Source organism: Nerophis ophidion, linkage group LG24, assembly GCF_033978795.1.
Source record: "Nerophis ophidion isolate RoL-2023_Sa linkage group LG24, RoL_Noph_v1.0, whole genome shotgun sequence".
Taxonomy (NCBI): Eukaryota; Metazoa; Chordata; class Actinopteri; order Syngnathiformes; family Syngnathidae; genus Nerophis; species Nerophis ophidion.
In genome coordinates, this window is record NC_084634.1 from 2072371 (window position 1) to 2084770 (window position 12400).

Sequence of the window (12400 nt, forward strand, 5' to 3'; positions counted from 1 at the left end):
GTCCAGTCCATAGTGGATCTAACATGATAGTGAGAGTCCAGTCCATAGTGGATCTAACATAATAGTGAGAGTCCAGTCCATAGTGGATCTAACATAATAGTGAGAGTCCAGTCCATAGTGGATCTAACGTAATAGTGAGAGTCCAGTCCATAGTGGATCTAACATAATAGTGTGAGAGTCCAGTCCATAGTGGATCTAACATAATAGTGTGAGAGTCCAGTCCATAGTGAATCTAACATAATAGTGAGAGTCCAGTCCATAGTGGATCTAACATAATAGTGAGCGTCCAGTCCATAGTGGATCTAACATAATAGTGAGAGTCCAGTCCATAGTGGATCTAACATAATAGTGAGAGTCCAGTCCATAGTGGATCTAACATAATAGTGAGAGTCCAGTCCATAGTGGATCTAACATAATAGTGAGAGTCCAGTCCATAGTGGATCTAACATAATAGTCAAAGAGTCCAGTCCATAGTGGATCTAACATAATAGTGAGAGTCCAGTCCATAGTGGATCTAACATAATAGTGAGAGTCCAGTCCATAGTGGATCTAACATAATAGTGTGAGAGTCCAGTCCATAGTGGATCCAACATAATAGTGTGAGAGTCCAGTCCATAGTGGATCTAACATAATAGTGAGTGTCCAATCCATAGTGGATCTAACATAATAGTGAGAGTCCAGTCCATAGTGGATCCAACATAATAGTGAGAGTCCAGTCCATAGTGGATCTAACATAATAGTGAGAGTCCAGTTCATAGTGGATCTAACATAATAGTGAGCATCCAGTCCATAGTGGATCTAACATAATAGTGAGAGTCCAGTCCATAGTGGATCCAACATAATAGTGAGCGTCCAGTCCATAGTGGATCTAACATAATAGTGAGAGTCCAGTCCATAGTGGATCTAACATAATAGTGTGAGAGTCCAGTCCATAGTGGATCTAACATAATAGTGAGAGTCCAGTCCATAGTGGATCTAACATAATAGTGAGAGTCCAGTCCATAGTGGATCTAACATAATAGTGAGAGTCCAGTCCATAGTGGATCTAACATAAAAGTGTGAGAGTCCAGTCCACAGTGGGTCTAACATAATAGTGAGAGTCCAGTCCATAGTCGATCTAACATAATAGTGAGAGTCCAGTCCATAGTGGATCTAACATAATAGTGAGAGTCCAGTCCATAGTGGATCTAACATAATAGTGAGAGTCCAGTCCATAGTGGATCCAACATAATAGTGAGAGTCCAGTCCATAGTGGGGCCAGCAGGAGACCATCCCGAGCAGAGACAGGTCAACAATGCAGAGATGTCCCCAATTGATGCACCCAAATGGACCCTAACTCTGCCCTTAGATCCTTTGGATACAATGCCACCTTTAAGAAGACCGGGACTTTTAGGGCTAAGTCCATTTTGGGTTACATTGGGACCATGAAACTATTCGGGGAAAATGTGGATCTTTTATACCTGTGAGTCCATAGATTCTTTTCCAGACCAAGTAGAACCAGGCCCCAATCCAGTCCACAATGTCGTAACATCAAGTCTTTTTTAGTCCTGACATGATTTGGCTGAAAACTCCCTTGCGGTTCCTCCAGGTCTCCGGGAGATCCTCCACATGGTCTCCAGCCAGTGGGAGCAGCTCCAGCTCCAGATCCGCCGCCAACACGGCTGGATGCTCCAGGCCCTCCGCGCCGTCCGGACCCGTCTGCTCAGACCCGACCAATCAGGAGAGCCGCTTCCGAGGGACCAACTCCAGGTAAAATACTCACCCAGTTTTTACTTTGTCCGACTTCCTGTTTGGGCCACGTTTTATTGTGGTCCGCCCCTCCTCGCCGTCCTTTGTCCTCGGCGAGGACATCAAGCGTCTTCATTTCCCGCTCTTAATGACATGCGTGCACAATTAGTGCGGCGCTAACCTTTGTCCACGCCGCCGTGAATGAGTGAATGTGACCTTGACTGAAGGACAAATTGCATGGCGAGAACTCCTCCAATATTTATTAGCAGCAGATCATTACTCCAGATTAAAAAGCAACTCGCATCAATAATTCATCCTCTCATCTTCACTCTCAACTCGGAGAAGACGTGCACCGACACCACACCACCTACGCCTCAACGGTGCATCCTAAAAATACCTAGAAATCTCTAAAATTGTCAAAAATCTGGGAAAATAAAAACATGTAAAAATTTAAGAATTAAAAAAAAAAATCGAAGAACATATAACAATCAAAAAAAAAATCAATGAATAAAATCAAAATATCGAAAATGAATGAATTTGAAAAAATGTAAATATCTATGAATAAATAAACAATATAATAGGTAAACATCTAAGAAAAAATAAAGGTCGAACAATTTGCTAAAAATCTGGAAAGAAAATCTAAAAATCAAAGATTTAGATTAGCTGAAAATCTGAGAAAATGGATCTGAAAATCAAAAATAGCCTATATGTATATATATATATATATATATATATATATATATGTATATATCTCAAGATTCAAGAAATAAAATCTGCTGAAACAAATCTGGAATCTAAAAAGAACTAAAAAATACCTAATAATCTCTAAAATTGTCAAAAATCTGGGAAAATAAAAATATCTAAAAATTCAAGAATTAAAAAAAAAAAATCGAATGTATAACGATCTAAAAAAAATCATTATACAAAATCAAGCTTAAAATCTGATCAAAAATATTTAAAAATCAAAGAAATACAATTTCAGTGAATTTAAAAAAAAAAAGAATATCTACAAATAAATAAACAGTATAATAGGCAAACCTCTAAGAAAACAAAGGTCTAAAAAATGTTACAATTTGCTAAAAATCTGGAAAGAAAATCTAAAAATAAAAGATTTATATCAGTTGAAAAATGAGAAAATGGATCTGAAAATACAAAATAGCTAAAATAAAAATAAAACATTTTCCCCCCCAAAATTCAAGAAATAAAATCTGCCGAAACAAAGCTGAAATTCTGAAAAGGACTAAAAATCCATTAATAAAAATACCTACAAATCTCTAAAATTGTCAAAAATCCAGAAAAATAAAAACATCTGCAAATTTAAGAATTAAAAAAAAAAAAATTCGAAGAACATATAATGATCCCCCCAAATAAATCATAATATATATATATATATATATATATATATATATATATATATATATATATATATATATATATATCTCAAGATTCAAGAAATAAAATCTGCTGAAACAAATCTGGAATCTAAAAAGAACTAAAAAATACCTAAAAATCTCTAAAATTGTCAAAAATCTGGGAAAATAAAAACATCTAAAAATTCAAGAATTAAAAAAAAAATAATCGAAAAACGTATAACGATCTAAAAAAAAAAATCATTATACAAAATCAAGCTTAAAATCTGATCGAAAATATTTAAAAATCAAATACAATTTCAATGAATTTGAAAAAAAAAAGAATATCTACAAATAAATAAACAGTATAATAGGCAAACATCTAAGAAAACAAAGGTCTAAAAAAATTTACAATTTGCAAAAAATCTGGAAAGAAAATCTAAAAATAAAAGATTTATATCAGTTGAAAAATGAGAAAATGGATCTGAAAATGCAAAATAGCTAAAATAAAAATAAAACATTTTCCCCCCCAAAATTCAAGAAATAAAATCTGCCGAAACAAAGCTGAAATTCTGAAAAGGACTAAAAATCCATTAATAAAAATACCTACAAATCTCTAAAATTGTCAAAAATCCAGAAAAATAAAAACATCTGAAAATTTAAGAATTAAAAAAAAAAAAATTCAAAGAACATATAATGATCCCCCCAAATAAATCATAATATATATATATATATATATATATATATATATATATATATATCAAGATTCAAGAAATAAAATCTGCTGAAACAAATCTGGAATCTAAAAAGAACTAAAAAAACCTAAAAATCTCTAAAATTCTCAAAAATCTGGGAAAATAAAAACATCTAAAAATTCAAGAATTAAAAAAAAAAAATCGAACGTATAACGATCTAAAAAAAAATCATTATACAAAATCAAGCTTAAAATCTGATCAAAAATATTTAAAAATCACAGAAATACAATTTCAGTGAATTTAAAAAAAAAAGAATATCTACAAATAAATAAACAGTATAATAGGCAAACATCTAAGAAAACAAAGGTCTAAAGAAATTTACAATTTGCTAAAAATCTGGAAAGAAAATCTAAAAATAAGATTTATATCAGTTGAAAAATGAGAAAATGGATCTGAAAATACAAAATAGCTAAAATAAAAATAAAACATTTTCCCCCCCAAAATTCAAGAAATAAAATCTGCCCAAACAAAGCTGAAATTCTGAAAAGGACTAAAAATCCATTAATAAAGATACCTACAAATCTCTAAAATTGTCAAAAATCCAGAAAAATAAAAACATCAGCAAATTTAAGAATTAAAATTTTTTTTTCGAAGAACATATAATGATCCCCCCAAATAAATCATAATATATATATATATATATATATATATATATATATATATATATAATATATCTCAAGATTCAAGAAATACAATCTGCTGAAACAAATCTGGAATCTAAAAAGAACTAAAAAAACCTAAAAATCTCTAAAATTCTCAAAAATCTGGGAAAATAAAAACATCTAAAAATTCAAGAATTAAAATCTGATCGAAAACATTTAAAAATCAAAGAAATACAATTTCAATGAATTTGAAAAAAAAAAAAAAATCTACAAATAAATAAACAGTATAATAGGCAAACATCTAAGAAAACAAAGGTCTAAAAAAATTTACAATTTGCAAAAAATCTGGAAAGAAAATCTAAAAATAAAAGATTTATATCAGTTGAAAAATGAGAAAATGGATCTGAAAATACAAAATAGCTAAAATAATAATAAAACATTTTCCCCCCCAAAATTCAAGAAATAAAATCTGCCGAAACAAAGCTGAAATTATGAAAAGGACTAAAAATCCATTAATAAAAATACCTACAAATCTCTAAAATTGTCAAAAATCCAGAAAAATAAAAACATCTGAAAATTTAAGAATTAAAAAAAAAAAAATTCAAAGAACATATAATGATCCCCCTAAATAAATCATAAAATATATATATATATATATATATATCTCAAGATTCAAGAAATAAAATCTGCTGAAACAAATCTGGAATCTAAAAAGAACTAAAAAATACCTAAAAATCTCTAAAATTGTCAAAAATCTGGGAAAATAAAAACATCTAAAAATTCAAGAATTAAAAAAAAAATAATCGAAAAACGTATAACGATCTAAAAAAAAAAATCATTATACAAAATCAAGCTTAAAATCTGATCGAAAATATTTAAAAATCAAATACAATTTCAATGAATTTGAAAAAAAAAAGAATATCTACAAATAAATAAACAGTATAATAGGCAAACATCTAAGAAAACAAAGGTCTAAAAAAATTTACAATTTGCTAAAAATCTGGAAAGAAAATCTAAATATAAAAGATTTATATCAGTTTAAAAATGAGAAAATTGATCTGAAAATACAAAATAGCTAAAATAAAAATAAAACATTTTCCCCCCCAAAATTCAAGAAATAAAATCTGCCGAAACAAAGCTGAAATTCTGAAAATGACTAAAAATCCATTAATAAAAATACCTACAAATCTCTAAAATTGTCAAAAACCCAGAAAAATAAAAACATCTGCAAATTTAAGAATTAAAAAAAAAAAAATTCGAAGAACCTATAATGATCCCCCCAAATAAATCATAATATATATATATATATGTATATGTATATATATATATATATATATATATATATATATATATATATATATATATATATATATATATATATATATATATATATATATATATATATATATATATATATATATATATATATATATATATATATATATATATATATATATATCTCTCAAGATTCAAGAAATACAATCTGCTGAAACAAATCTGGAATCTAAAAAGAACTAAAAAATACCTAAAAATCTCTAAAATTCTCAAAAATCTGGGAAAATAAAAACATCTAAAAATTCAAGAATTAAAAAAAAAAATCGAACGTATAACGATCTAAAAAAAAATCATTATACAAAATCAAGCTTAAAATCTGATCCAAAATATTTAAAAATCAAAGAAATACAATTTCAATGAATTTAAAAAAAAAGAATATCTACAAATAAATAAACAGTATAATAGGCAAACATCTAAGAAAACAAAGGTCTAAAAAAATTTACAATTTGCTAAAAATCTGGAAAGAAAATCTAAAAATAAAAGATTTATATCAGTTGAATATATGAGAAAATGGATCTGAAAATACAAAATAGCTAAAATTAAAATAAAATCCCCCCCCCCAAAATTCAAGAAATAAAATCTGCCGAAACAAAGCTGAAATTCTAAAAAGTACTAAAAATCCATTAATAAAAATACCTACAAATCTCTAAAATTGTCAAAAATCTAGAAAAATAAAAACATCTGAAAGTTTAAGAATTAAAACAAAAAAAAATTTGAAGAACGTATAACGATCTAAAAACAAACATAAAATCATGTTTAAAATATGATCGAAAATATTTAAAAATCAAAGAAATACAATTTCAATGAATTTGAATTTTTTTTTTATATCTACAAATAAATAAACAATATAATAGGTAAACATCTAAGAAAACATAAATATCTATTAATTTTTACAATTTGCTAAAAATCTGGAAAGAAAATCTAAAAATCAAAGATTTAGATTAACTGAAAATCTGAGAAAATGGATCTGAAAATCAAAAATACAATTTCAATGAATTTGAAAAAAAATAAATATCAACAAAATAAATAAACAATATAATAGGCAAATTGGCCCTTGTGTGTGAATTTGAGTGTGAATGTTGTCTGTCTATCTGTGTTGGCCCTGTGATGAGGTGGCGACTTGTCCATGGTGTACACGGCCTTCCGCCCGATTGTAGCTGAGATAGGCGCCAGCGCCCCCTGCCACCCCAAAAGGGAATAAGCGGTAAAAAATGGATGGATAGGTAAACATCTAAGAAAACATAAATATCTAAACATTTTTATAATTTGCTAAAAATCTGCAAAGAAAATCTAAAAAATCAAACATTTAGATTAGCTGAAAATGTGAGAAAATGCATCTGAAAATTCAAAATAACTAAAAATTTAAAATTTAAAAATTCTCAAAATTTTAAGAAATCTGCCGAAACAAAGCTGAGATCTAAAAAGGACAAAAAATCCATTAAAAGTTCAAAAAAATTTAAATAATTAAAAAGCCCAAATCTCTGAATTTCAAAATAATCTCTGAAATATTTATTTAAAAAATCCACTAAATAAAATGATCAAAAACATAATTAATACAAGTATATAAAAAAATCATAGAAATGTTAAGAAATAAAAACACAAGATATGCAAATCCCCCAAAATATTAAAAAAATTGAATTTTACAATCCATAATGAAAGGATGATGGATGGATTGACAATGGATGCACAAACAATTACACGGCCAAATGAACACATACAAGTAGAATGGTTGAATGAATGCATAGATGGATGTTATGTGAATTGATGAATGAACATATGGATAGTCGAATGGATGTATGGACTAATGAATGAATGAATGAATGAATGAATTAACAGATGGAAGTAGATTGATTGGATGGATGGGTGGACAAATGAATGAATGAACAAATGGCTAATACAATGGTTGGATGAAGGATGGATTGATAATGGATGCACAAACACACAAGCAAATTAACACAAAAGTAGAATGATTGAATGAATGGATATATAGGTGGTTAATGAATGAATGAATGAACATATGGATAGTTGAATGGATATATGAACAGATGGACGTATGAATGAATTAACGGATGAAAGTACATTTGAGTGATGAATGGACAGGCGGACAAATGAATGAATGAACAAATGGCTAGTACAATGAATGGATGATGGATGGATTGATAATGGATGCACAAACAAACAAACACACCACCAAATTAACACATAAAAGTAAGTGGTTGAATGAATGGATGGATGAATGAACATATGGATAGTCGAATGGATGTATGGACGCATGGACAAATGAATGAATTAACGGATGGAAGTAGATTATTTGATTGAATGGATGGATGGAGAGACAGATGAATGAATGAACAAATGGCTCGTACAATGAATGTATAATGTGTGGATTGATAATGGATGCACAAACAAACGAACACACCACCAAATTAACACATACAAGTAGAATGGTTGAATAAATGGATTTACAGATGGTGAATGAATGAATGAACAGGTGGACAGTCAAATAGATGTATGGACGGATGGACACATGAATGAATGAATCAACAGATGGAAGTAGATTATTTGATTGAATGGATGGATGGACGGACAGACAGACGGACAAATGAATGAATGAACAAATGGCTCGTATAATGAATGGATGATGGATGGATGCACAAACAAATGAACATGCAACCAAATGAACACATACAAGTAGAATGGTGGAATGAATGGATATATAGATGGTGAATGTACAGATGGATAGCTGAATGGATGTATGGACGGATGGACACATGAATGAATTAACAGATGGAAGTAGGGACGGCGTGGCGCAGTGGGAGAGTGGCCGTGCGCAACCCGAGGGTCCCTGGTTCAATCCCCACCTAGTACCAACCTCGTCACGTCCGTTGTGTCTTGAGCAAGACACTTCACCCTTGCTCCTGATGGCTGCTGGTTAGTGCCTTGCATGGCAGCTCCCTCCATCAGTGTGTGAATGTGTGTGTGAATGGGTGAATGTGGAAGTAGTGTCAAAGCGCTTTGAGTACCTTGAAGGTAGAAAAGTGCTATAAAAGTACAACCCATTTATCATTAAGTAGATTATTTAATTGAATGGATGGATGGACAGACGGACAAATGAATGAATGAACTGGCTCGTACAATGAATGGATGATGCATGGATTGACAATGGATGCACAACTAAATTAGCACATAACCAAATCATTCATTCATTCATTCTTCGGTTCATTTGTCAATCCTTTAACTTGCTCATCCAATCATTGCCTTCTTTGTGTGCTCAGCCATCATTCATTCATTCATTTGCTCCTTCGACATCCACCCGTCCGTTCGCTCAGTCATCAGTCCGTCCATCTATTCTTGTATTCATGAAGTCCCCCGAAGAGCAGTGAAAACCTGCGAAACAGGCTCGCGGGGATGAAAATTCAGCCCTTCCTTTCATGAAGTCGTCCATTCACCCGTTCATTTGGCCCGTCGCCTGGGCGTTCTTCCCGCTCCTCTCGGCGGTCACGTGACGCGGGCTTCATGTAAATGTCAGCAAATATCAGAGTGGAGGTGGCGGGATTAGGCGGCCAGCGCCAGATACACTGATGGCGGCAAATATAACGCTCTGACAAGACCACCGGCGCCGGGGATTAGGGCAGACACTCACACACACACACACACACACACACACACACACACACACACACACACACACACACACACATTTTGCACAGTGGTATGAGACGACTGCGGTGTGTCGCCGCATTTGAAGGATTTCTTGTGCGTGTGTGAGGATTGTCAAGTGACATCTGTAGTGTTTTGTTGCATATTGAGGATTGTGTGTGTGTGTGTGTGTGTGTGTTCTTGTATTGCTACCCTTCTTGTGACATGAAGAAGGAAAAGTATCTTCCATATGAGGAGGTGTGAACAAGTGATGACATAAATCATGGTCCCAATAACATTGCAGCTAATAGACAATGTCTCATCTGCACCCCTGCTGGTGACATCTTTAAAAATTTAGGCCGGTCCCGAAAACGAGGGATTTTCAAATTGACTCTGTTGCAAGTCGTGTGTGTTCTTTGTAACTTGTTTGTGTGTGCTAGAAAGGGTGGTTTTGAAGAGGTAGGCATTTTACAGAGGTCCCAAGAAGGTCAGAACTACAAGAAGGTGTGTTTGTGTGTTCTTGTATTTCTACCCTTCTTGTGACATGAAGAAGGAAAAGTATCTTCCACATGAGGAGGTGTGAACAAGTGAGGACATAAATCACGGTCCCAATAACATTGCATCTAATAGGCAATGTCTCATTTGCACCCCTGCTGGTGACATCTTTTAAATTTAGGGTGGTTCCGAAAAGGAGGGATTTTTTCAAATTGACTCTGTTGCAAGTCTTTTGTGTTCTTTGTGACTTGTTTGCGTGTGCTTTGGCGATTGAGTTTTTTTATATACTATTATTGTTGTGAATACACTTATTTATATATCTAGAAAGGGTGGTCCGAAAGAGGTAGGGATTTTTTTCAGGTCCCCAGAAGGTCAGAACTACAAGAAAGTGTGTTTGTGTGTTCTTGTATTGCTACCCTTCTTGTGACATGAAGAAGGAAAAGTATCTTCCACATGAGGAGGTGTGAACAAGTTAGGACATAAATCACGGTCCCAATAACATTGCATCTAATAGAGAGCCAAATACTAGTTTACTGTGTACTGTAATAAAAATAAATGAAAATACACATTTTCATTGGAAAACCAAAAAAACAAAATATCGTTTTGGAATTTACAGTATTTTGCTTTTAAATTTTTAAATTTTATATGTCATAATGTTTTTCAAGTATAAAAATAAGAACAAAACTACAATGACAACAAAATCTTTTTTTTCTCATTTATTTTTTAAAATGTTTAAGTCTGTTTTTGATTTCGGTGACTGTTTTTTTAAAATTTTTTTAATGTATTTATTTATTTTAACTGTAAACTCTACATTGTGTTTTACAGTTTTTACTCCATACTGCAATCTAAATAAATAAGAAAATACAATTTCACTTTTAAGATAAAAATGTTATCATTTGGCAAATTTTCCAGTAATTTTCTGTAAAAAAAAAATGTGGCAGTAGAGTTAAAAAAAAAATTTAAAAAAAAAAGATTTTCAAGGTAAAAAAAGATTTTCAGGGGAAAAGTGTTTTTTCAATGAAAAAATGATTTTCAAGGTAGAAGTTGATTTTCAAGGAAAACAATTATTTTCAAGGTAAAAGTTGATTTTCAAGTAAAAAAAATTATTTTCAGGGTAAAAGTGGTTTTTCAAGGAAAAAAATGATTTTCAAGGTAAAAGTTGATTTTCAAGGGAAAAAAATTATTTTCAAGGTAAAAGTAGATTTTCAAGGAAAAAAATGATTTTCAAGATAAAAAATGATTTTCAAGGTTAAAGTTGATTTTCAAGGGAAAAAAATGATTTTCAAGGTAAAAGTTGATTTTTCAAGGGAAAAAAATTATTTTCAAGGTAAAAGTTGATTTTCAAGGAAAACAATGATTTTCAAGGAAAAAAAATATTTTCAAGGTTAAAGTTGATTTTCAAGGAAAAAAAATATTTTCAAGGTAAAAGTTGATTTTCAAGGTAAAAGTTGATTTTTAAGGAAAAAAGGATTTTCAAGGTAAAAGTTGATTTTCAAGGGAAAAAAGGATTTTTAAGGTAAGTGTATTTTCAAGGGAAAAGTTCATTTTCAAGGAAAAAAAGATTTTGAAGGTAAAGTATTTTCAAGGAAAAAAAAATTTGAAGGTAAAAAATGATTTTCAAGGAAAAAAGTTATTTTCAGGTTAAAAGTGGTTTTTCAAGGAAAAAAAGATTTTCAAGGTAAAAGTTGATTTTCAAGGGGAAAAAATGATTTTCAGAGTAAAAGTTGATTTTCAAGGTAAAAGTTGATTTTCAAGGTGAAAAAAAGATTTTCAGGGTAAAAGTGTTTTTTCAAGGAAAAAAATTATTTTCAAGGTAAAAGTAGATTTAGAAGGAAAAATGATTTTCAAGGTAGAAGTTGATTTTCCCAAAAACAATTATTTTCAAGGAAAAAAATGATTTTCAAGGCAAAAGTTGATTTTCAAGGAAAAAAATGATTTTCAAGGCAAAAGTTGATTTTCAAGGAAAAAATAATTTTCAAGGTAAAAGTTGATTTTCAAGGAAAATGATTTTCAATGTAAAAGTTGATTTTCAAGAAAAAAAAAAGATTTTCAAGGAAAAATAGTCCCATAGTCCACGTCCTGACAATTTCAGGGTTGTGTTAAATGACGTGATGGCCAAATTTGCCCCCCGGGGGCCTTCAGTTTTACACCTGTGCTCTCTCTACACAGGGAATAATGTCCCGATGAACTCTTAGTGTCACAAGCTTAACTTAAATAGTGCTCGTCACAAACTACAAAACAGGTGACAGGAAAAGTGCTCTAAGGCAGGCGTAAAGCAGTCAGGAAAAATAACAGACCCAACAGGAAGTGCCACCAAAATAAGAGCGTGGGACAGGAAAAAGCACTAAACACGGGGGAAAACACTAACAAACGCAACCGAGGGTGGTCCTTAGACTTAGACTTCCTTTTTATTGTCATTCAGGATAATGCATATATAAATAAATAAATAAATAAATATATATCAATAATATATACATATATAAAATAAATAAATGTA

General features: G+C 31.1%; 1 protein-coding gene across 5 annotated transcripts in view; it reads left to right on the forward strand.

The window, feature by feature from the left end:
• LOC133542387 (A-kinase anchor protein 6-like) overlaps positions 1–12400 on the forward strand; it is a 151833-nt gene that overhangs the window by 52614 nt on the left and 86819 nt on the right. For all 5 annotated transcript variants that reach the window (XM_061886443.1, XM_061886447.1, XM_061886446.1 and 2 more), the window contains one exon: positions 1589–1749. In XM_061886443.1, coding sequence (XP_061742427.1) covers positions 1589–1749 — 161 coding nt within the window. The remainder of the gene's footprint in view (positions 1–1588; positions 1750–12400) is intronic.